Source organism: Carcharodon carcharias, chromosome 25 (genome assembly GCF_017639515.1).
Source record: "Carcharodon carcharias isolate sCarCar2 chromosome 25, sCarCar2.pri, whole genome shotgun sequence".
Lineage (NCBI taxonomy): Eukaryota > Metazoa > Chordata > Chondrichthyes > Lamniformes > Lamnidae > Carcharodon > Carcharodon carcharias.
This window is the reverse complement of record NC_054491.1, coordinates 47,138,789-47,165,272: the sequence shown is the minus strand read 5'-3', so window position 1 is coordinate 47,165,272 and position 26,484 is coordinate 47,138,789. Positions and strand designations below refer to the sequence as shown.

The following is a 26,484-nucleotide window of genomic DNA, read 5'->3' as shown; positions in this document are numbered from 1 at the left end:
TCTAATGAAGTGGATAACTTCACACTTATCTACATTATACTGCATCTGCCATGTATTTGCCTATTCACTCAACCTGTCTAAATCATCTTGAGGCCTCTTAACACCCTCTTCATGGCTCTCATTCCCAGCAAGTTTTGAGTTGTCAGCAAACTTGGAAATGTTACGTTTGATTCCCTCATCCAAATCATTGATCTATATTGTGAATAGCTGGCGCTCAATCATTGATCCCTGCGGTAACCCACTCGTCATTGCCTGGACTCCGAAAAAGACCCTTTTATTCCTACTCTGTTTCCTGTCTGCTAACCAATTCTCAGTCCATGTCAATATTTTACCCCCAATCTCATATGCTTTAATTTTACAGACTAATCTCTTATGTGATCAAAAGCTTATATTGATCAAAAGCTTTCTGAAAATCCAAATACACCACATCCACTGGTTCTCCCTTATCTATTCTGCTAGTTACGTCCTCAAAAATCTCCAGTGGGTTTGTCAAACGTGATTTCCTTTTCATAAATCCACATTGACTTTGTCCAATCCCGTTGATATTTTCTAAGTGTCCTGTTATCACATCCTTTATAATAGACTCTAGAATTTTCCCTACTACTGATGTTAGGCTAACTGGTCTTTAATTCATTATTTTCTCCCTCCTTCCTTTTTTTAAATAATGGGGTTACATTTGCCACCCTCCAATCTGCCGGGAGTGTTCCAGAATCTACAACATTTTGGAAGATGACAACCAATGCATCCACTACTTCCATGGCCACCTCCTTTAGCATCCTGGGATGTAGATTATCAGGATCTGGGGATTTATCGGCTTTCAGTCCCACTAATTTCTCCAGCATTATTGTTTTAGTAATACTAACTTCCTTCAATTCCTCCTTCTCACTGGACCCTTGGTTTCCTAGCATTTCTGAGAAGACTTTTGTGTCTTCCTCCATGAAGACAGAACTAAAGTAGTTGTTTAATTGCTCCGCCATTTTCTTGTTCTCTATTCTAAATTATCCCATTTCAGAATGTAAGGGACCTACATGTGTCTTCAGTAATCTTTTTCTATTTACATAAAGAAGCTTTTACCGTCCGCTTTTATGTTCCTTGCAAGTTTACTCTCAAACTCTAATTTTCCCCTCTTAATCAATCGCCTGGTCCTCCTTTGTTGAATTCTAAACTACTCCCAATCCTCAGGCTTGCTACTTTTTCTAGCAAATTTACATGACTCTCTTTGGATCTAGTTTCTTTTGTTAGCCATGGTTGGGCTGTTTTTCCTGCTGTGTTTTTACATCAGAAAGGAATGTATAACTTTTGCAATGCATAGATTTGTTCCTATCCATCGTCATGTCTTTTAATGAAGCTTCCCCAATCTATCTTAGCCTACTCACCTCTTACACCTTCGTAGTTTCCTTTCAGATTTCGGACCCTAGTTTCAGATCGGACTACTTCGCTTTCCATCCTAATGAAGGGTTCTGTCATGTTATGGTGACTGTTCCCTAAAGGGCCCTGCACAACAAGAACATTAATTAACCCCTTCTCATTGCATAATACCAAACCCAGGACAGCCTGTTCCTTAGCCGTTTGCCAAACATACTGTTCCAAAAAACCATCTTGTACACACTTCAGGAATTCATCCACCATAGTATTATTGCTAACCTGGTTTGTCCAGTCTACATATAGATTAAAGTCACCCATGATTACTGTAGCACTCTTGTTACATGTATCTCTAATTTTTTGTTTAATACCGTCCTCTACCTTCTCACTGCTGTTTGGAGGCCTATAGACAACTCCCACTAATGTTTCCACCCCTTGTTGCTTCTTAGCTCCACCCAAACTGATTCTACATCTCGATTTTCTGAGCCAATATTCTCTCTCACTCTGGCACTGATTTCATCCTTAACGAACAACACCACGCCACCTCCTTTTTCTTTCTGCCTGTCCTTCATAAATATCGAGTACCCTTGGATATTCAGTTCCTAGCCTTGGTCACCCTGCAGTCATGACTCCATAATCGCAATCATAACATACTAATTTGCATATTTGCGCTGTTAATTCCTCTACTTCATTGCGAATGCTGCGTGCATTCAGATACAGTGCCTTTAGATTTGTCTTTTTAACATTTCTACACATTTTTTTTGCACTATGGCCCTAATTGTTGCTAATCCTTGTTTCCTCTGCCTTCTACTTTTGCTTTCTACTTTTCTGTCTTTCATTCCTATCTTTGTTTCCCTCTCTTGTGTCTCCTTGCTCAGGTTCCCATCCCCCTGCCAGTCTAATTTTAAATCCTCCCCCACAGTACTAATGAACACCCCTGCAAGGTTATTGGTCCCGGTCCTGCTGGGGTGCAAAATGCCCAGCTTCTACAGGTCCCATCTACCCCAGAATCAGTCCCAATGCCTTAGGAATCTAAATCCCTCCCTCCTACACCATCTCTCCAGCCACGCATTCATCTGGTCTATTCGCCTATTCCTGATCTCGCCAGCATGTGGCACTGGGAGCAGCCCTGAGATTATTACCTTTGAGGTCCTACCTTTCATTTTCTACCTCCCTACATTCTGCTTGCAGGACCTCATCCTCCTTTTTATCTATGTCGTTGGTACCGATATGAACCAGGACCTCTGGCTGTTCACCCTCCCCCTTCAGAATGTCCTGCAGCTGTTCAGTGAAATCCTTGACTCTGACACCAGGGAGGCAACATACCATCCTGGTGTCACATCTTCAGCCGCTTACAGTAGAATCCCCGATCGCTCATGCCCTTCCACACTTTTTTTCTCCCCGCCTGTGCAACTGAGCCATTTTTGCTGCCATGGACTTGGCTCTCGCTGCATTCCCCGAGAAACCATCTCCCCCAGCAGTATCCAAACGGAAAATCTGTTAGAGAGGGAGATGGCCCCAGGGGACTCCTGCACTACCTGCCTAGTGCCTTTAATCTGTCTAAAGGTCACCCATTCTCTTTCCACCTGTGCATTCTTTACCTGCGTTGTGACCACCTCACTATATATGCTATCCACAATGGTCTCATCCTTGTGGATACCCCACAATGACTCCAGCCACAGATCCAGCTCCGAAACACTGATTTAGAGTAGCTGCAGCTGGAGACATGTCGATGTCCTGGACGCTGGAATTGTCCCTGCCTTCCCATATTGTACAGAGGGAGCATTCTACTTGGCCGAGCTGCCCTGCCATGACTTATCCTTAAATTACTTCCTCTAGTTTAGAGAATGCTGAGGACAGAAGAAATACTCACCAGGCCCTACTTACCAAGGCTGCTGCTCTTCTTACTGAGAAAAAGTAGAAAATGAAAGAATTCTTCCTTCCCTCTTCACCAAACACCAATGTAAGCACTCCAATGCAGCCCATAGGAGCACTCCAGTGCAGACAAAGGTTTAAGGAGATTATAGCTGGACACTTACCCTGAAACTCAGGGTAATCGGGAAGAATCAGCATAAAGCATAATTTATTGGAGCTCTTTGAAGCAGCAACATATGCTGTGGTTAAAAGGGAGCCTGTAGACATGCTGTACTTGTACTTACAGAAGGCACTTGATAAGGTGCCACATCAAAGGTTATTGTGGAAAATAAAAGCTCATGGTGTTAGGGGGTAACATTATAGCAGCGATAGAAGATTGGCTGGCAGGTAGAAAACAGAGACCATGCTTAAATGGGTCTTTGTCTGATTGGCAGGATGTAATGAGTGGAGCCTGACAGGGGTCTCTGCTGGAGCCTCAACTTTTTACAATTTATATCGATGATGTAGATGAGGGGAGCGGAGGCAGATGACACAAAGATAGGAGGGAAAGTATGTTGGGAAGAGAACATGAGGTTGCAGATGGATATGGGTAAGTTGATTGAGTGGGGGAAAAAATCTGGCAGATGGAGTATAACGTGGGAAAATGTGAAGTTTTTAATTTTGGCAGGAAGAATAAAAAGCAAAGTATTACTCAAAAGGAGAAGGGCTGCAGAATTCCGAGGCGCAGAGGGATTTAGGTGTTCTAGTGCATGAATCACAAAAAGTTAGTATGCAGGTACAGTAAGTAATTTTTTATTTGTTCATGGGATGTGGGCATCACTGGCTAAACCAGCATTTATTGCCTATCCCTAATTGCCCTTGATTATAGAGCATTTATATGAAGTCATAGAAACATAGAAAATAGGAGCAGGAGTAGGCCCTTCGGCCCTTCAAACCTGCTCTACCATTCATTATGATCATGGCTGATCACTCAACTCAATACAAAAACAGAATTACCTGGAAAAACTCAGCAGGTCTGGCAGCATTGGTGGAGAAGAAAAGAGTTGACGTTTCGAGTCCTCATGACCCTTGTTGAGTCCTGCACTCGAATCCTCTGGCTATGAAGGCCAACATACCATTTGCCTTCTTTACTGCCTGCTGCACCTACATGCTTACCTTCAATGACTGGTGTACGAGGACACCCAGGTCTCGTTGCACATTCCCCTCTCTAAATTTATAGCCAGACCTATTATTCAGATAATAATCTGCCTTCCTGTTTTTGCTACCAAAGTGGATAACCTCACATTTATCCACATTATACTGCATCTGCCATGCATTTGCCCACTCACTCAACTTGTCCAAATCACAGTGAAGCATCTCTGCATCTTCCTCACAGCTCACCCTCCCACCAGCTTTGTGTCACCTGCATTGCTGTGGGTATGGACTCACATATAAGCCAGACCAGGTAAAGGTGGCAAATTTTCTTCCCTAAAGGACATTGGTGAACTAGATGAGTTTTTATGGCAATCGGCAATGGTTTTATGGTCATCATCAGACTTCCAGATTTTGTTTTCATATTGAATTCAAATTCCATCATCTGCCATGGTGAGATTTGAGCCCAGGTCCCCTGGGTCTCTGGATTCAGTCCAGTAACAATATCCCTATGCCAGCACCTCCCCTAGTAAGAATGTTTTCCTTTATGAGAGGAATTGAAAATGAGTGTAGGGATGTTATGCTTCAGTTATGCAGAGCATTGGTGAGTCCGCATCTCGAATACTATGTGCAATTTTGGTCTCCTTATCTAAGGAAGGATGTAAATGCATTAGAGGTGGTTCACAGGAGGTTTACCAGATTGATACCTGGAATCAGTGGGTTGTCTTACGAGGGAAGGTTAGACAGACTGGGCTTGTTTCCACTGGAGTTAGAAGAATGAGGGGTGACTTGATTGAACTATATAAGATCCTGAACGGTATTGACAAGGTGGACTTAAAAAGGGTGTTTCCTCTTGTGAGTGAGTTCAGAACAAGGGGGCACTGTTTTAAAATTAGGGGACAAGGAGAAATTTTTTCTGAGGGCTGTGCGACTTTGGAACACTCTGCCCCAGAAGGCAGTGGAGGTGGGGTCATTGAATATTTTTAAGGCAGAGGTAGATAGGTTCTTGTTAGGCAAGGGAATTGAATATTATCGGGTTAGATGGGAATGTGGAATTCGAAACACAAATATCAGTCATGATCTTATTGAATGGCAGAGCAGACCAGAGGGGTCGAATGGCTTGCTTCTGCTCCTCCTTTGTGTGTTTGTATATATATTTGTATTTCTTGATATATACTTTTTCCTAAAGCTTAGTTACTATTAGGAATGCAAAAAACTACTCACCAGTAACTACATTTCTTGGCTTTTATCTCCACCCAAATTGATTCTACATCTTCCCTTTCTGAGCCAAGATCTCACTACTCTATTGATCTCAGCATTTTTTAACTGAGCTGCATCACCTTTTTTTCCTTCCTAGCCTTCTGAAACGAGAAATAGCCTTGATTATTCAGCTCCTAGCCCTGGTCACTTCCAAGCTCATCTCTGTAATGGCTATCATATATGTCTATAATATCAGACTAATTTATTTCAATTTGTGCTACCAAATCAGCTGCTTTCAGTAGGGAGCTTGTTTAGCATTGATTAAGACAGAAAGAAACTACAATTCCCCGAGCTGAGCATTCTGTCTCACTGTACTCTGCCGAGTTGGCTGGGCTGGAGGGTGGATGGAAGGGGAGATATGACCCCTCTCCACTGGGGCGTTGGGAAAAGTATGGAGATCTTCAAGCTTCTCCAACAGGGCTATGTGAGGGCAGGAATGCAAGTGGGAATTCATCCACAATCTCTCCTTAGCCTGTGACCATTTGAGATTCTGTCAATGGAAAGGTGAGGAGTTGATGGAGGACTCTGGGCGTTGTGTCTGGGAGTTGGATGGGTGCAGTGGGAAAGGTTGGTAAGTTGGATGGGGTACAGTGTTTGTTTTAGGGACCTTGGGGAGCTGGACGGGTATAGTGTGACTGTGTGGGGGAGGATGGGGAGTTGGATAGGGTACATGTGTGGGACAGGGTGGGAGTTGAATGGGATACTGGGTGTGAGAGGTTGGTGAGTTAGATGGGTCATAGTCATCGAATTATAAGGCACAGATACAAGCCCTTTAGCCCATTGTGTCTGAGCCAGCCATCAAGCACCTATCTATTCTAATCCCATTTTCCAGCACTTGGCCTGTAGCCCTGTATGCTTAGGCATTTCAGGTGCTCATCTAAGCACTTCATAAATATTGTGAGGGTTCCTGCCTCCACCACCCCCTCAGGTAGTGTGTTCCAGATTCCAACCACCCTCTGGGTGAAAACATTTTTCCCTCAAATCCCCTCTAAACTTCTTGCCCCTTACCTTAAACCTTTGCCCCTGGTTATTGACACCTCCTCTGAGGGGAAAAGTTTCTTCCTATCTTCCCTATCTATGCCCCTCATAACTTTGTATACGTCTATCAGGTTCCCCCCTCAGTATTCTCTGATCAAAGGAAAACAACTCTAGCCTATCCAGTCTCTCTTTGTAGCTGAAACGTTCCAGCCCAGGGAACATCCTTGTGAATCTCCTCGGCGCCCTCTCCAGTGCAATCCTTCCTGTAGTGTGGCGACCAGAACTGCACACAGTACTCTAGCTGTGGCCTAACTAGCATTTTATACAGCTTCAACATAACCTCCCTGCTCTTATATTCTATGCCTTGGCTAATAAAGGCAAGGATTCCAAATGCCAAGGATCTATGGACGTGTATACCAAGGTCCCTCTGATCCTCTACTTCCTAGGGTCCTACCATTCATTATGTATTCCTTTGCCATGTTCGTCCTCCCAAAACACAACACCTCATGCTTCTTGTGATTAAATTCCATTTGTCACTGCTCTGCCCATCTAACTGGCCCATCTATACTGTCCTGTAATTTAAGGCTTTCCTCCTCATTATATATGACACCACCAATTTTCGTGTTATCTGCGAACTTACTGATCATACCTCCTGTATTCACGTCTAAATCATTAATGTACAAACAGCAAGGGTCCCAGCACCGCTCCCTGCACTTGTCACAGGCTTCCAGTTGCAAAAACAACCTTCGACCATCACCCTCTGCCTCCTGCCACTGAGCCAATTTTGGATCCAATTTGCCAAATTGTCCTGGACCCCATGGGCTCTTACCTTCTTGACCATCCTCCCATGCAGCACCTTGTCAAAAGCCTTACTGAAGTCCATATAGACCATGTCAACTGCACTACCCACATCTACACAACCAGTCACCTCCTTAAAACATTCATTCGAATTTGTTAGACATGATCTCGTCCGACAAAGCCATGCTGACTATCCCTGATTAATCCCTGCCTCTCCAAGTGGAGATTAATCCTGTCCCTCAGAATTTTTTCCAATAGTTTCCCTACCATTGATGTTAAGACTCACTGGCCTTATTTGTACCTGGTTTATCCCAACTACACTTCTTGAAAACTGGTATCACATTCGCTGTCCTCCAGTCCTCTGGCACCTCTCCTGCGGCCAGAGAGGATTTGAAAATTAGTGTCAGAGTTCCTACAATCTCCTCCCTTGCCTCACATAGCAGCCTGGGATACATCTCAACTGGACCTGGCGATTTATCCACTTTTAAGCCCGATAAAACCGCTGGTTCCACCTCCTTTTCAATGCTAATTTGTCCAAGTATATCACAGTCCTCCTCCCTGATTTCTACACCTACATCGTGCTTCCCCATAGTGAAGCAGATGAGAAGTAATCATTTAAAACCTCACCTATGTCATCCAGCTCCATGCAGATTGCCACTTTGGTCCCTAATGGGCCCCACTCTTTCCCTGGTTATCCTCTTGCCCTTAATATCTTTATAAAATGCCTTGGTATTTTCCTTTGTCTTGCCCACCAGTGTTTTTTCATGCCCCCTCTTCACTCTCCTAATTACTTTTTTAAGTACCCCCTAAACTTTCTATACTCCTCTAGGGCTTCTGCTGTTTTAACCCCTTTGTATCTACCATAATCTTTTTTTTTTTAACCTTATCCAGTCCTTTATATCCCTTGCCACCCAGGGTTCCGTGGACTTGTTGGTCCCACCCTTCACCTTTACGGGAACATGTTGGCCCTGAATTCTCACTATTTCCTTTTTGAATGACTCCCACTGGCCTGATGTAGACTTTCCTACAAGTAGCTGCTCCCAGTCCACTTTGGCCAGATCCTGTCTTGTCTTATATTGAAATCGGCCTTCCCCCAATTCAGGACCTTTATTTCCTCTCCATCTTTACCCTCTTCCATAACTACCTTAAATCTCAGAGATATGGTCACTATCCCCAAAATGCCTCCCCAATGACGATTCTACCCCTTGCTTGGCTTCATTCCCTAAGATTTGGTCCAGTGCAGCCCCTTCTCTTGTAGGACTTTCTCCGTGCTGGCTAGCTCAAAAAGCTCTCCTGGATGCACTCCTCTAAGACTTCCACACTAAGACTATCTCATTTGTTATTGGGCAAATTGAAATCCCCTACTATCATTATCCTTTTATTTTTACACTTCTGAGATTTGCCTACATATCTGCTCCTCTATCTCCCCCTGACTGTTCGGAGGCCAATGGTGCACTCCCAGCAAAGTGATTGCCCCCTTTTTGTTTTTAAGTTCTACCCATATGACCTCACTTGAGGAACTCACTAAGATACCATCCCTCCTTTCTGCAGTAATTGACTCCTTGATCAATAGTGCAATGCACCTCTTATTTCACACCCCCCTCACCCCCGTGAGAGTGTGTGGGGAGCTGGATAGTGTGCAGTGTGCGTGCGACATGGTAGAGAGTTGTACAGGTACTGTGTGTGTGTGTGGGAGGGCGGGGTCTTGGATGTGGCACAGTGTGTGCGAGAGAGGGTGGGGAGCTGGATGGGATACAGTGAGAGATGGTGGGGAGTTGGATGGGGTTCAGTGTGTGTGGGGGGAGGAGGAGTTGGATGGGGCAGTGTGTGACAGAGTGGGGAGGTGAATGGGCACAGTGTGTATGAGAGAGAGGGTGGGGAGTTGGATGAGGTACAGTGTGTGAGAGAGGGTGGGGAATTGTAGAGTACAGTGTGTGAGGGAGTGGGGAGTTGGATGGGGTACAGTGTGTGTGAGAGAGGGTGGGGAGTTGGATGGGGTACAGTGTGTGAGAAAGGGAGGGGAGCTGGATGGGATATAGTGTGAGAGAGTGGGTGGGGAGTTGGCTGGGGTGCAATGTGTGTGGGGGGGAAGGGATATAGGATGGGGCACTGTGCGAGAGAGTGAGGTAGTGAACAGGGTACAGTGTGCAAGTGTGAGAGGGTGGGGAATTGGATAGGGTAGTTTGTGTGAGGGAGGGAGTGGCGGGTGAATGAGGTACAGTGTGTGTGAGAGGGAGAGTGGGGAGTTGGATGTGGTACAGTGTATGCGAGGGTGGGGATTTGGGCGCGGTGCAGAGTGTGTGAGATAGTAGGGAATTGGATGGGGTGCTGTGTGTGTGAGGGTGGGAGTAGGATGTGGTACAGTGTGTGTGTGTGTGAGAGTGGGAGTAGGATGTGGTACAGTGTGTGAGGGTGTGAGAGTGGGAGTAGGATGTGGTACAGTGTGTGTGTGTGTGTGGGTGGGAGTAGGATGTAGTACAGTGTGTGAGGGTGGGAGTAGGATGTGGTACAGTGTGTGAGGGTGGGAGTAGGATGTGGTACAGTGTATGTGTGTGTGAGGGTGGGGAGTTGGATGGGGTACAGTGTGTGTGTGTGTGAGAGTGGGAGTAGGATGTGGTACAGTGTGTGTGTGTGTGAGGGTGGGAGTAGGATGTGGTACAGTGTGTGAGGGTGGGAGTAGGATGTGGTACAGTGTGTGTGTGTGTGAGGGTGGGGAGTTGGATGGGGTACAGTGTGTGAGAGTGGGAGTAGGATGTGGTACTGTGTGTGTGTGTGTGAGGGTGGGGAGTTGGATGGGGTACAGTGTGTGAGAGTGGGAGTAGGATGTGGTACAGTGTGTGTGTGTGTGAGGGTGGGGAGTTGGATGGGGTACAGTGTGTGTGTGAGGGTGGGAGTAGGATGTGGTACAGTGTGTGTGTGTGAGGGTGGGAGTAGGATGTGGTACAGTGTGTGAGGGTGGGAGTAGGATGTGGTACAGTGTATGTGTGTGTGAGGGTGGGGAGTTGGATGGGGTACAGTGTGTCTGAGAGAGGGCGGCTTGATATGAATGAAAATTGACAAAATAGGATCAGATATGGGTCTAAGGTAGGCACCTCATACCTTAGGCCTGTTTTTCAGTCATTTTTATGACACCTGAGTGGATGAGTGATCCACAAACACAGTGCCTGCATTATATCATAACCAGTCATGTCCAGAATTCTTGAAACTGTGACAGGATCGAGGAAGGGCTTGTGATCTGGTCCTGTGGGGAACATGTGCATATGCTGAGAGTTCCAACTGCTCTAACTCAGATTTCTGATGTCTACAGGTTGTGGATTTCGACCATATAAACACTCTCGTATTGTGGGAGGTGTGGATGCGGAGATTGGCGAATGGCCCTGGCAGGTCAGCCTTCATGTGAAGAATCATGGAAATACGTGTGGGGCCTCAGTGATCTCCAACCACTGGCTTGTGTCAGCCGCACACTGTTTCCAGAATACCTTCGGAACCAAGTGAGTGTTTAAAAGCTCAGAGAATCTACCCAGCATTGAGAATTGTGTGTTTTGAATTCAACCTTTCTCCTTTCTGGATGCAGAGCCTGGAGGGAGGGGGAACGGTGGGGGTAGCAACCTGGGAGGGGGTGAGAGAGGATCGGGGAGGAAGATCGTGGAGGAGTGGAGAGAGACAGAGGGAAGACAAGGCGGGGGAGATGGATTGGAGAAGGTGGAGAGCTCTTCTTTCTTCCCCCCCCCCCCACCACTACCACCACCACCACCACCACCCCTGCTGATCTGATCTCTGCCCTCTTTCTACCACTCCCACTCCCCCTCCACCCCACAACATCACTGAAGCCCCTCATCCCTGGAACAATTCTTATAAGTAATTTCTGCACCTTCTCTAAAACTTTCACATCCTTCTGAAAGCGCAGTGCCAAGAATTGGACACCATACTCTAGTTGAGGCTGAACCAGTGTTAGTTCATCAAAACTTCTTTGATTTTGTACTCTATGCCTCCCTTTATATAGCCAAAGATTCTGTATGCCTTTATAACCACTTTCTCAGCCTGTGCTGCCACCTTTAACCATTTGTGAGCATATGTCACTCTGTTCTTACACTCCCTTCAGAACTTTGCCTGTTATTTTAAATTGCCTTTCCTCAACCATCCTACCAAAATGTATCACTTTACATTTCTCTAAATTAAATTTAATCTGCCACGTGTTCACCCTTTCCTGTCCTCTTGAAGTCTATCACTATACTCTTTACAGTTCGCAATGCTTCAAAATCTTGTATCAAATGCAAGTATTGAAATTGTTCCTTGCACTTCCAAATCATGGTCAGTGATATAGATCAAGAAAAGCAGGGATCATGTTATCTGAAACTGCCCACCCTCCCCCCCCCCGCCAACAATACCCAACCCCCAGCATATCTTCCTCCAGTCTGAAAAGCAACCATTTGCTGCTACTCTGTTTCCTGTCACTCAGTCAAATTTATATCCGCAAACAAAATACTGCAGATGCTGGAAATCTGAAATAAAAATTGGAATAAAATGGAAATAGACAACAGGTCTGATAGCATCTCTGGTGAGGGAAAATGTTGACGTTTCAAGTCGTGATGTTGAATAAGACTCTGATTCCAGTTCTGATGAAAGGTCACAGACCTGAAGCGTTAGCTCTGTTCCTCTCTTGCCAGGTGCTGCCAGACCCGCTGAGCATTTCTAGCGTTTTCTGTTATTTTATGTAGCCATGTTAAACGGTTCCTTTCCATGGGCTTCAAGTTTGTTGACAAGCTGATGATGTGGAGCTTTATCAAACTCCTTTTGGAAGTCCAAATACTCCACATCAAACTCCTTTATCTCATTAGAAAACAAAACACAATTAAGTTAGTTAATGTGATTTGCTTTTAATAAATCTGCACTGGCTTTCCTTAATTAATCTATATTTTTCAAATGACTGTTAATTTTGTCTGAATTATTGTTTCTAAAAGCTTTCCCACCACTGACGTTAAATTGACTGGCCTGTAGTTGCTGGGTTTATCTTTTCACCCTTCCTTGAACAAGGGTGTACATATTCAATTCTCCAGCTCTCTGGCACCACTGCTGTATCGAAGGCTGATTGGAAGATTATAGCTAGTGCCTTAGCAGTTTCTATCCTTCCTTCCCTCAATATCAGCAGATGCATTAGATCTGGTCTTGGTGACTTATCAACTTTAAATACTGCCAGCCTTTCTATCATCTTCCATCCTATCTGGTATCTCAGCTATTCCCTCTTTTACTATGACTTCAGTATCTTCTCCCTTGGTAAAGACAGACACAAAGCTGTAATTTAGTTCCTCTGTCCCCATGCATTTCTCCAAAATCTGCCTCACCCCTTCTCTTATTCTCCTTTTAATGTTTATATGCCTAAGTATCAAGGCTGCATTTGACTGAGTGTGGCATCAGGAGCCCGAGCAAAACTGGAGTCAATGGGAATAAGGGGAAAACTCTCCACTGGTTGGAGTCATACGTAGAACAAAGCAAGTTGGTTGTGGTTATTGGAGGTCAGTCATCTCAGTTCCAGGACATCACTGCAGGAGTTCCTCAGGATAGTGTCCTCAGCCCAGCCATCTTCAGCTGCTTCATCAATGACCTTCCTTCTATCATAAGGTTAGAAGTGGGGATGTTTGCTGTTTACACAATGTTCAGCATCACTCGCAACTCCTCAGATACTGAAGTAGCCCATGTCCAAATACAGCAAGGCATGGACAATATCCAGGCTTGGGCTGACAAGTGGCTAGTAGCATTCGCACCACGCAAGTGCCAGGCAATAACCATCACCAACAAGAAAGAATCTAACCATCGTCCCTTGACATCAATGGCATTACCATCACTGAATCCCCCACTATCAACATCCTGGGGATTATTTGACCAGAAACTGAACTGGACTAGCCATATAAATACTGTGGCTACAAGAGCAGGTCAGAGGCTAGGAATCCTGTGATGAGTTACTCACAACCTGACTCCCCGAAGCCTGTCCACCATTTGCAAGCCACGAGTCAGGAGTGTGATGGAATACTCTCCACTTGTCTGGATGAGTGCAGCTCCCACGACACTCAAGAAGCTACCATCCAGGACAAAGCAGCCCCCTTGATTGGCACCACATCCACAAACATTCACTCACTCCACCACCGGCGCGCAGAAGCAGTGTGTGTACCATCTACAAGATGCACTGCAGGAATTCACCAAGGCTCCTTAGCACCTTCCAAACTCATGACCACTGCCATCAAGAAGGACAAGGACAGCAGACACATGGGAATTCCCACCACCTGCAAGTTCCCCTCTAAGCCACTCACCACCCTGACTTGGAAATATATCGCCGTTCCTTCACTGTCGCTGGGACAAAATCCTGGAATTCACTTCTTAACAGCACTGTGGGTGTACCTATACCTTATGGGCTGCGGTGGTTCATGAAGGCAGCTGTTCACCACCACCTTCTGAAGGGCAACCAGGGACGGGCAATAAATGCTGGCCTAGCCAGTGAAGCCCACATCCTGTGAATGAATAACAAGAAAAAGGTGTGTGTGAATGTGCACAAACCCTTGAATGCACCAGAGTTGGATAACAAAATAATTAATAAAGCATATGAGATCTTTGCTTTTATAAATAGAGGCAGAGTACAAAAGCTGGAAAGTTACACAAACCTATATAAAACAGAAGTTTGTCCCCAGCTGGATTATTGCTCCGTTCTGAGTACCACATTTTAAGGATGTGAAGGCTTTGTACAGGAATTTACTGGAATATTTATTGGCATGAGGGATTACAGTTACAGCAAAGGCTGGAGAGAGCATAAAAGGCTAAGAGATTTGTCGGAGGTGTTTAACTTCATGAATAAATAAAGAGAAAGTGTTTCTCGTGATTGAAGGGTCAAAAACCAGAGGGCATTGATCTAAAATAATAGGCGAAATACCAGAGGATATTTTATGTGATGAGTGGTTTAGTTTTGGAATGCACTGCTTGATAGATTCTCAATAGTAGCTTTCAAAAGGAAATTGGAGAAATCATACAATGATTAGAGCACAGACACAGGCCATTTAGACAGTTGTCTGTGCTGGCCCCCTGAAGGCGCAATTCACTGAGAGCCACTCGGCCTGCCTTTTCCCCTCAGCCCTGCAAATTTTCCTTTTCCAATAATGATCCGATTCCCTTTTGAACGCCTCAATTGAATCTTCCTCCACCGTACTCTCAGGTAGTGCATTCCAGATCCTTACCACTTGCTGCATGAAAAGGTTTTTTTTAAGGCAGCCATTGCTTCTTATGCCAATTCCCTTAAATCTGTGCCCTCTGTTTCACGATCCTTCCACCAATGGGAACAATTTCTCCCTTTCTAATCTGTCTAGTCCCTTCAAAATTTTGACTACCTCTATCAAATTTCCTCTCGACCTTCTTTTCTCCAAGAAGAACAGTCCCAAATTCTCCAAACTATCGATGTAACTGAAGTTCTTGATCCCTGAAATCATTTTAGTGAATCTTTTCTGCACTCTCTCCAATACCTTCACATCCTTCCGAAAGTGTGGTGACCAGAACAGGATACAATACTCCACCAAGCCAGTGTTTTATACAAGTTTAACATAATTTCCTTGCTCTTTGTACTCTATGCCCCTATTGATAGAGCTCAGATGCTCTATGCTTTATTGACCACACTCTCACCTGTCCTGCCCCCTTCAATGATTTGAGCATATGTCCATCAAGGTCCCTCTGCTTCTTCACCTCCTTTAGAATTGTACCCTTATTTTATATTGTCTGCATTCTTCCTAATAAAATGAATCACTTCACACTTCTCTGCATTAAATTTCATCTGTCACTTGTCTGCCCATTCCACCAACCTTGTGTTAGTCCTTTTGAAGTTATACATTGTCCTCCTCACAGTTCACAGTGCTTCCAAGTTTTGTATCATCTGCAAAATTTGAAACTGTCCTGTATATTAGGAAAAGCAGGCGCTGGGGAACTCCACTACAAACCTTCCTTCAGTCTGAAAGATAACCGCTGTCAACTATTCTTTGTTTCTTGTCAATCAGACAATTTTGTATCCATATATATATATAAAAACAAAAAAACTGCGGATGCTGGAAATCCAAAACAAAAACAGAATTACCTGGAAAAACTCAGCAGGTCTGGCAGCATCGGCGGAGAAGAAAAGAGTTGACGTTTCAAGTCCTCATGACCCTTCGACAGAACTTGAGTTCGAGTCCAAGAAAGAGTTGAAATATAAGTTGGTTTAAGGTGTGTGTGTGGGGGGCAGAGAGATAGAGAGACAGAGAGGTGGAGGGGGGGTTGTGGTTGTAGGGACAAACAAGCAGTGGTAGAAGCAGATCATCAAAAGATGTCAACGACAATAGTACAATAGAACACATAGGTGTTAAAGTTGGTGATATTATCTAAACGAATGTGCTAATTAAGAATGGATGGTAGGGCACTCAAGGTATAGCTCTAGTAGGGTTTTTTTTTTATAGTGGAACCTATTTCCATTATATAAAAAAAAATAAAAAACCCCACTAGAGCTATACCTTGATTGCCCTACCATCCATTCTTAATTAGCACATTCGTTTAGATAATATCACCAACTTTAACTTTAACACCTATGTGTTCTATTGTACTATTGTCGTTGACATCTTTTGATGATCTGCTTCTATCACTGCTTGTTTGTCCCTACAACCACACCCCCCCCCCACCTCTCTGTCTCTCTATCTCTCCGCCCCCCACACACACACCTTAAACCAACTTATATTTCAACTCTTTCTTGGACTCGAACTCAAGTTCTGTCGAAGGGTCATGAGGACTCGAAACGTCAACTCTTCTCCGCCGATGCTGCCAGACCTGCTGAGTTTTTCCAGGTAATTCTGTTTTAATTTTGTATCCATGTTGTTAATGTCCCTTTTATTCCAATGTGTTACACCTTTGCCTACAAGCCTGTTGTGTGGCACTTTATCAAATGTCTTTTGGAAGTCCATGTACACAACGTAAACAGTGTTGCCCTCATCCAACCCTCTGTTACCTCATTAAATAGAAACCCAACACGATTTGCCATGCTGACTTTTCTTAATTAATCTGCAATTTCCCAAGTGACTATTAGTTTTGTCCCAAATGATCATTTCCAGAAGCTTCCCACCACCAAAGTTAAATTGACTGGCCTGTAGTTTCTAGGCTTATCTTTACAACCTTTTTTGAATGTTTGAACCCTTTTTAACACTTGCAATTCTCCAGTCCTCTGGCATCACCCCTGAAGTTAAGGATGATTGGAAAATTATGGCTAGTGCCTCTGCAAATTCCACTCACTTCGCTCAGTATCCTTGGATGAATCTCACCCAGTCCTAGTGCCTTATCCACTTTAAGTAGAGAGAGCCCATCCAATACCACCGCCTTATCAATTTTAAACCCTTCCAGTGTCTGAATTACCTGCTCTTTCACCATGAACTGCTTGGCATCATTTTTTATAAAAGCAGATGCAAAGTATTCATTTAATACCTCAGGCATGCCCCCTGGCTCCATGTGTAAATCTCCCTTTTGGTCCCTACGCAACCCACTCCTCCTCTTACTACCTTTTACTATGTATATACTTGGAGAAATAATTGCAGGAAGACAGGGAAAGAGTGGGGGATTGGGACTAACTGAATTGCATTTCAGAACAGGCAGCACAGACTCAATGGGTCAAAAGTCCTTCTATGGTGTACATTTCAGGAGGATATTCTATAGCTAAAACATATCAGTGCTGCTGTTTTCTGTGCCTTTAGATGCAAAATCAAAGATTCTGCTTCTTATTAACGTGATACTTATTATAGCAGCCACCATTGCTGACCTCTATCTGTTGTCCCTCTGTTCTTCAATTTAAATCTCTCTGTCGCGCCCTGTCTTTTGCCACCACTATCCCTTACTAATCTCTACATTTCTTTTCTTGTAGATATTCTGATCCTAACCTCTGGACTGCATACCTTGGGCTTCATGTTCAGTTGGAGTTGAATGATCGAGTGGTGAAGAGGGACATCAAACAGATCATTGTTCATGAGTCTTACAATTTACAGACATTCGATAATGACATTGCCCTGTTGGAGTTGTCTAGTCCTGTAGCCTTCAGCAATGTCATTCAGCCCATCTGCCTCCCAGATGCAACACACAGCTTCCCTGTGGGCAAAAGCGTCTGGGTCACAGGCTGGGGGAAACTGAAGGAAGATGGTGAGTGAAGCATGTAGCCTTTAACACTTTATTCTGATGCCATTTTCCTTCATTTGTGCTGTTTGATCCAAGCTGGTACAAACTGTCCAATTAAACGTGGTGATCTGCACTATGTAGCAGAAACATTGATAGCACCAGTCCCTCCTGCACATCATGCACACACTAAGCTGGAGCTCTGAACTCTCGTGGGCTTGGAATGTTGATAAGAATTGAAACAATCAGGGTTGGAAGGGCAGAGAAGGCCAATTGAGGAGTTATGTTGCCGATAGTTTGGACAGTGGGAGGTTTTCCCCTTCCCAGAGGATTACAGAACTTCACAATAAATTATCAGCTCATGCAGTGGATGTAAGCATTTAAAAAGGGAGCTGGGCGAGTTCCTGGAACAGGCTGATATCACTGGATTCAGCTGACGGCTTTGCTGATATGGAACCCTGTCTTAAGAGGTTTATTATAATTGGTAAGTTATGTGGAGTAAATGATGTGTAACTTCCTCCCTTTCCTCTTCCTCCTGTAGGTTATGAGGCCAAAGTGTTGCAGAAAGCTGAGTTACGAATCATAAAGAGACCGATATGTAATACGCTGCTGAGCAGCACTGTAACCTCCCGCATGTTGTGCGCTGGATTCTTGAGTGGAGGCATTGATGCTTGTCAGGTAAGGTGACCCCATAACATTCTGACAATCTCTTTCATACACATGAGCTGGTGTTAGGTTAGGTGTAGCAGTTATTTCCTCTTCCGGACAGCACCTGTACCTGCACTAACTCTTTGTGTCTCTCTAGAGACATTGATTCACCCGCAAAAGTTCCCTCATTGAGGTCGACACCATAAGGTAGCAATATTTCATTTCCTCTTGCAGCAGTTTAGTGAGAGTGGGACGTTGCAACCCTCCAGTGTGAATAGAATGTGGAATGAACTGAGTAATCAGCCCTCTGAGCCCATCCACACCTTTTACCTGATTGTTCGAATATATGAGAAATTAATTTCCACGACATTAATTTTGTTCTGTCCATCCTTTCAGCCAATTGTATACAGTTACTCGCTTCTCCTTTTTTCATTCAATCATTTTCAAAACTTTATTAAAACCCATCAAATGGAATCTCAAAGCAAAATATTGCAGTTCCTGGAAATCTGAAATAAAAACAAAATGTTTGAAATACTCAGGAGGTCAGGCAGCATCTGTGGAGAGAGAAACAGAATTAATATTTCAGGTCAGTGACCATCAGGAATCTCATTTTTAGGATCCTGTAGTTGGAGATTCTCATCCTGATTTGTTTCCATCATGTGTACCTAATCCACACATCACAGCTGAGGGTGCCAGTGATTCATTACAGTCACTGATGCATGTTTTTGCAGCTGTCAGGAGATGTTTAGCTCAGGTTCACTCTCCCTGTGGATATTCCCAATCTGGTGGTTCTTGATGATGTTGATGATAATCTATTTAGCACAGAGGGTGCACAGGTTGATGTCGTCAAAGAGCCTCACTGGCCTCCTACAGGCGGTGATGACCAAACTGTGGAAGCACAGGTCAGTCTTGGAGTCCCTGCTGAATCTGTGGACCAAATGCTGGAAGGGCAATCGGTGCATCCAGTAGTAATAGGTCTGCCACAGTGCCACAGACCAGTTTAATGAAACTGGTAGCAATTGGGCTTCTTCAACCTGTTGGCTTTCTTCACATGCGCCTTTGGAGCCTTGAAGGCCCAGATGCTTGTAGGGAGTTGTTCATTCTTTTGTTCGTTCTTGGCACGTGAGGTCACCAATATTTGTTGCCCATCCCTAAGGGGCTGTAAAGAGCAAGACCTCACTGAGCAGAGCAGAGCTTAAATTTAAGAAAATATTCTTTTAATTAAAAACAAATAAAAGCTATGGCAAGGGAGTTCAGTCCCGTGTGTTGTACATGTGGGAATTCTTAAACACTCCTTGCCGTCTGGGTGACCACATATGCAGGAAGTGCCCACTGGCTTGACCAGCTTGAGCAATGGGTTTCGGAGCTTGAGTGTCAGCTGGAGACGCAGCGGTGCATCCGCGAGGCTGAGGGTTATGTTGATAGCACGTCTTTAGATTTGGTCACTCAGCAGCTTAAAGTGCAGTCAGAGAGGAAATGGGTGACCACCAGTCAGAAGAAGAGAGGCAGGCAGGTAGTCAGGAAAGTCCCAGAGTGCATTGCACTCGAACCATTTTTGTGCGTTGGGAAATGTTGAGGGTGAAGGTTCCTCTGGAGATTGCAGCCAGAGCCAATTTCACAGTCATGTGGGTGGCTCAGCTGCACAAGGGGGGAGGAGTAAGAGTGCAAGAGCAATAGCGGTAGGAGACTCAATAGTGAGGGGTGCAGACAGGTGCTTCTGTGACTGTACGCATGACTCCAGGATGATATGTTGCCTTCCTGATGCCAGGGTCAAGGATGTCACAGAACAGCTGCAGGGCATTCTGAAGGGGGAGGACGAACAATCAGATGTTGTGGTTCAAATTGGTATCAACGACATAGGTGGAAAGAGGGATGAGGTCCTGCAACAAGAATTTAGGGTGCTAGGCAGCAGATTAAAAAGCAGGACCTCAAAGGTTATAATCTCTGGATTATTCCCTGTGCCACATGTTAGTGAGTATAGGAATAGGAGGATAGAGAGGATGGATGAGTGGCTGAAGAGATGGTGCAGGAAGGGAGGGCTTTAGTTTCCTGGATCACTGGGTCTGTTTCTGGCAAAGGTGGGGCTTGTACAAGTTGGACGGGCCTGCACCGGAACAGGACCAACATCCTTGAGGGGAGGTTTGCTAGTGCTGTTGGGGGAAGGGTTTAAACTAATTTGGCAAGGGGATGGGATACAGGTGGAGGTACAGTAGCACAACCAAATATAGAAGAGAAACTAAGTCAGTCTGGAAGGCAGAGACCTGTTAAGGTACAAGGGAATAATGCAAGGCTGGGTTGCATCTATTTTAATCCAAGGAGTTTTACAAGTAAGACAAACGAATTGAGTGCATTGATTAGCACATAGAAATATGATATTGTTGCCATCACAGAAACATGGTTGAGGGAAGGGCAGGAATGGCAGCTCAGTATTCCAGGGTACAGAATTTTCAGGCATGATGGGGTGTAAAAGAGGAGGTGCATTGCACTATTGATCAAGGAGTCAATTACTGCAGAAAGGAGGGATGGTATCTTAGAAGGTTCCTCAAATGAGGTCATATGGGTAGAACTTAAAAACAAAAAGGGGGCAATCACTTTGCTGGGAGTGCACTATTGGCCTCTAAACAGTCAGGGGGAAATAGAGGAGCAGATATGTAGGCAAATCTCAGAAGTGTAAAAATGAAAGGATAATGATAGTAGAGGATTTCAATTTGCCCAATAACAACTGAGATAGTCTTACTGTGGAAGGCTTAGAGGAGTGCATCCAGGAGAGCTTTTTGAGCTAGCCAGCACGGAGAAAGTCCTACAAGAGAAGGGGCTGCACTGGACCTAATCTTAGGGAATGAAGCCAGGTGAGTGGTAGAAGCATTGGTGGGGGGGAGCATCTGGGGATAGTGACCATAACTCTGTAAGATTTAAGGTAGTTATGGAAAAGGACAAAGATGGACAGGAAATAAAGGTACTGAATTGGGGGAAGGCCGATTTCAATAAGACAAAATCTGGCCAAAGTGGACTGGGAGCAGCTACTTGTAGGAAAGTCTACATCAGGCCAGTGGGAGTCATTCAAAAAGGAAATAGTGAGAGTTCAGGGCCAACATGTTCCCGTAAAGGTGAAGGGTGGGACCAACAAGTCCATGGAACCCTGGGTGGCAAGGGATATAAAGGACTGGATAAGGTTTAAAAAAAAGAGGCTTATGGCAGATACAGAGGGGTTAAAACAGCAGAAGCCCTAGAGGAGTATAGAAAGTTTAGGGGGTACTTAAAAAAGTAATTAGGAGAGTGAAGAGGGGGCATGAAAAAACACTGGTGGGCAAGATAAAGGAAAATACCAAGGCATTTTATAAAGATATTAAGGCCAAGAGGATAACCAGGGAAAGAGTGGGGCCCATTAGGGACCAAAGTGGCAATCTGCATGGAGCTGGATGACATAGGTGAGGTTTTAAATGATTACTTCTCATCTGTCTTCACTATGGGGAAGCACGATGTAGGTGTAGAAATCAGGGAGGAGGACTGTGATATACTTGGACAAATTAGCATTGAAAAGGAGGTGGAACTAGCGGTTTTATCGGGCTTAAAAGTGGATAAATCGCCAGGTCCAGTTGAGATGTATCCCAGGCTGCTATGTGAGGCAAGGGAGGAGATTGTAGGAACTCTGACACTAATTTTCAAATCCTCTTTGGCCGCAGGAGAGGTGCCAGAGGACTGGAGGACAGCGAGTGTGATACCAGTTTTCAAGAAGTGTAGTTGGGATAAACCAGGTACAAATAAGGCCAGTGAGTCTTAACATCAATGGTAGGGAAACTATTGGAAAAAATTCTGAGGGACAGGATTAATCTCCACTTGGCGAGGCAGGGATTAATCAGGGATAGTCAGCATGGCTTTGTCGGACGAGATCATGTCTAACAAATTCGACTGAATGTTTTGAGGAGGTGACTGGTTGTGTAGATGTGGGTAGTGCAGTTGACATGGTCTATATGGACTTCAGTAATGCTTTTGACAAGGTGCTGCATGGGAGGATAGTCAAGAAGGTAAGAGCCCATAGGGTCCAGGACAATTTGGCAAATTGGATCCAAAATTGGTTCAGTGGCAGGAGGCAGAGGGTGATGGTCGAAGGTTGTTTTTGCAATTGGAAGCCTGTGACGAGTGGTGTACCACAGGGAGTGGTGCTGGGACCCTTGTTGTTTGTTAATGATTTGGACATGAATACAGGAGGTATGATCAGTAAGTTCGCAGATGACACAAAAATTGGTGGTGTTGTAAATAATGAGGAGGAAAGCCTTATATCACAGTATAGATGGGCTGGTAAGATGGGCAGAGCAGTGGCAAATGGAATTTAATCCTGAGAAGTGTGAGGTGATGCATTTTGGGAGGACTAACACAGTAAGGGAATACACAATGAATGGTAGGACTTGTGGAAGTACAGTGAATCAGAAGGACCTTGGTATACATGTCCACAGATCCCTGAAGGTAGCAGCACAGGTAGATAAGGTGGTTAAGAAGGCACCAAGATAAAAGCAAAATACTGCAAATGCTGGAAATCTGAAACAAAAATAAAAACTGCTGGAAAAACTCAGCAGGTCTGACAGCTTCTGTAGAAAGACAGAGGTAACGTTTTGAGTCCGTATGACTCTTCAGAGCTAAAGAGAAGTACAAATCTGATGAAATATATAATGTTTAAGGGGGGTGGAACAGGTGAAGCTGGATAGAAGACCAGCGATAGGTGGAGGCAAAGGAGAGATTGCAAAAGATGTCATAAACAAAAGGTCAAAGGGGTGTTGATGGTGGTGATACTGGCTAAAGGAGATGTTAATGGTGAAATTAAGAGTAGAAAGCAGAATGAGCAAGTGACAATGGCCCTAGTGGGAGTGGGGTGGGGGGAGGGGACGGTGATGGGGGGAAAAGATCGAAAACAGGCTAAAAGTTGGGGATAAAACAATTAATAAAAATGGAAATAAATTTAAGAAATAATAGTAATAAAAATAAGTGGAAAAATAAATAAATAAAAATTTAAAAATAAAAAAGGAATATTGAAAAAGGTGTGAGGACGGAGGGGAGAGTTCATGATCTGAAATTGTTGAACTCAATATTCAGTCCTGAAGGCTGTAAAGTGCCGAGTCGGGAGATGAGGTGCTGTTCCTCCAGTTTGCGTTGAGCTTCACTGGAACAATGCAGCAAGCCAAGGACAGACATGTGGGCCTGAGAGCAGGGTGGAGTGTTGAAATGGCAGGAATAATGCCTCATCTTCCGATTAGGCACTTTACAGCCTTCCGGACTGGGTATTGAGTTCAACAAATTCAGTTCGTGAACTCTCTCCTCCATCCCCACCCCCTTTCTTTCAATTATCATTTTTATTTTTAAATTTTTATTTTTTTTCCCAATTGTTTTTATTATTTTTTTAAATTTATTTCCATTTTTATTCATTGTTTTATCCCCAGCTGTTAGCTTGTTTTTGATCTTTTTCCCCCTCACCGTCCCCTCCCCCCACCCCACTCCCACTAGGGCCTCTGTCACTTGCTCATCCTGCTTTCTACTCTTAATGTCACCATCAGCACCTCCTTTAGCCTGTATCACCACCATCAACACCCCTTTGACCTTTTGTTTATGACAAAATCTCTCCTTTGCCTCCACCTATCGCTGGCCTTCTCTCCAGCTTCACCTGTTCCACCCCTCTTAAACAGTATATATTTCACCACATTTGTACTTCTCTTTAGCTCTGAAGAAGAGTCTTATGGACTCAAAAAGTTAACTGTCTTTCTCTCTACAGATGCTGTAAGACCTGCTGAGTTTTTCCAGCAGTTTTTGTTTTGGTTAAGAAGGCATATGGATACTTGCCTTTATTAGCCGAGGCATAGAATATAAGAGCAGGGAGGTTATGCTAGAGCTGTATAATACGCTAATTGGGCCTCAGCTGGAGTACTGTGTACAGTTCTGGTCATCACATTATAGGAAGGATGTGATTGCACTGGAGGGGGTGCAGAGGAGATTCACAAGGATGTTGCCTGAGCTGGAACTTTTCAGCTATGAAGAGAAACTGGATAGATTAGAGTTATTTTCCTTAGAGATATAGGTATACAAAATTATGAAGGGCATAGATAGGGTAATTGGAAAAAACTTTCTCCCTTAGAGGAGGTGTCAATAACCAGGGAGCATAGATTTGAGGAAAGGGGCAGAAAGTTTAGAGGGGATTTGAGGAAAAATGTCTTCACACAGAGGGTGGTTGGAATCTGGAACACACTGCCTGGAGATGGTGGTAGAAGCAAGAACCCTCACAATATTTAAGAAGTATTTAGATGAGCACTTGAAACACCTCAACATACAGGGCTACAGGCCAAGTGCTGGAAAATGGGATTAGAAAAGAATAGGTGCTTGGTGGCTGGCTCGGACATAATGGGCCGAAGGGCGTGTATCTATGCTGTATAACTTTGACTATGACCCATCTATCTCACCAACTTCTCTCTCTCTCGCATGCATGCTCTCTCTCTCTCTCACACACACACACACACACACACACACACACACACACACACACACACCCACCCCCCCCCCCCAATCTATCTGACCAACTGTCACTCACACTCTCTCTCTCACTCACTCACTCACACACACACACGCACACCCCCACCCCCATCTATCTCACCAACTTTCACTCACTCACTCACTCTCTCTCTCACTCACTCTCTCACTCTCTCACACACATGCACACTGTACCAACAGCTCGGACACGATGGCCGAAGGGCCTGTTTCTGTGCTGTATAGCTCCATGATTAAGATATGATTGTGGGGAGCCACTGCCTTGAAGCACAGCAGAGATGTTAGAGAGGGAGCACCCAGATTTTGACCCAGTGCCAATGAAGGAACGGTGCTTGTAGTTCCAAATTGGGATGATGGTGGAGGTGTTCCCGTGGGTCTGCTGCGCTTTGTGTTTCCTTAGTCATTGCCATTTTTTGCTGCTGCTTTGTGATTGCTGAACCGAGAGTGATGGGGTAGGGGGTTGGGGGGTTCTGAGAGTGAGTTTTGGGGGAGTGGTCTGCGAGTGGGGTTGGGGAGTTCTGAGAGTTAGATTTAGTAGTGTGAGTGGGGGAAGGGATCTACGTGTAGGAGAAGGGGTCTGTGAGTGTGGTTCACTTGCTGTGCCATATGTTTCCCCTGGCATATGCAATCAATTACTGCTGGTGCTCACCCAGAAAGCAGCTGAGTGTAATCTGGAGCCAGAATGACGAGGGGCTCTTCAAATGCTGGGACCATTTGACCTTTTTTTAAATTGAGCATCATGAGTCTCTGGAAATAAAGAGTTTAACAGCAATATAACCTACAACAGTGGATTTGTTTTATCTGAACTCTAGTAACCAAGCCTATACTTGGCTGTTTATTGGTCCATGATGCTAAAGGTTTCACTTTGTGTTTTCAGGGTGACTCTGGGGGTCCTATGTCCAGTGTGGAGGGAAATGGACGAGTGTTCTTAGCTGGAATTGTTAGCTGGGGAGATGGATGTGCGAGAAGGAATAAACCAGGGGTCTACACCAAGGCTGCAAAGTTCCGGCAGTGGATCAAGATGCGCTCTGGAGTTTAGTGTGTGCTGAGGGCCACATGGCTGATTTTTTTTTTCCGATTCTTACTCTGCCCTGGGTCTATCCGCTGAATTGATCCATCAGAGAACTGAAGTTAGGAGCACACTTTCACTTTTACCTGTACCATATGATGCCTGACACTGAAGCGGTTTCTGAACTTGTAGATAATGTATAAAATTTCGTAAAGACATTCCCTGAGTGAAGATGTTCTGTGGGACGTTTGGCTACTTATCATGTTACTGAACCAATCAATATTCACAGTGTAATGGCATTGATCTGAAACATTCCAGAGCATTCTCCCTTCCCCCTTCTGCACAGCTCCCTTTTTGAGTTAGTGGGATGGATGACTGGGCTGGGGGGTTGGGGTTGACCAGTCAGTAATGTGGTGGGGGTATGGACGGACTGTGCTGGGGGGCAGGGGGTATGGACGGACTGTGCTGGGGGGCAGGGGGTATGGACGGACTGTGCTGGGGGGCAGGGGGTATGGACGGACTGTGTTGGGGGGCAGGGTGTATGGACGGACTGCGCTGGGGGGCAGGGGGTATGGACAGACTGCGCTGGGGAGAGGGGGTATGGACGGACTGCGCTGGGGGGAGGGGTGGTATGGACGGACTATGTTGTGGGGGAGGGGGAAACAGCCTGTACCATATGTGCCTGTTAATGTCATCAGTTCACTTTGCAAAATAATAACAGATCCTTTGATGTAATGTTTTTC

General features: G+C 44.8%; 1 protein-coding gene across 2 annotated transcripts in view; it reads left to right on the top strand.

The window, feature by feature from the left end:
• LOC121269635 (suppressor of tumorigenicity 14 protein homolog) overlaps positions 1 to 26,165 on the top strand; it is a 94,107-nt gene extending 67,942 nt beyond the window's left edge. For both annotated transcript variants that reach the window (XM_041174387.1, XM_041174388.1), the window contains exons 16-19: positions 10,712 to 10,895; positions 17,312 to 17,583; positions 18,098 to 18,234; positions 25,610 to 26,165. In XM_041174387.1, the coding sequence (XP_041030321.1) occupies positions 10,712 to 10,895; positions 17,312 to 17,583; positions 18,098 to 18,234; positions 25,610 to 25,771 (755 nt within the window). In that variant the 3' untranslated portion in view covers positions 25,772 to 26,165. The remainder of the gene's footprint in view (positions 1 to 10,711; positions 10,896 to 17,311; positions 17,584 to 18,097; positions 18,235 to 25,609) is intronic.
• Positions 26,166 to 26,484: the final 319 nt, after the last annotated feature.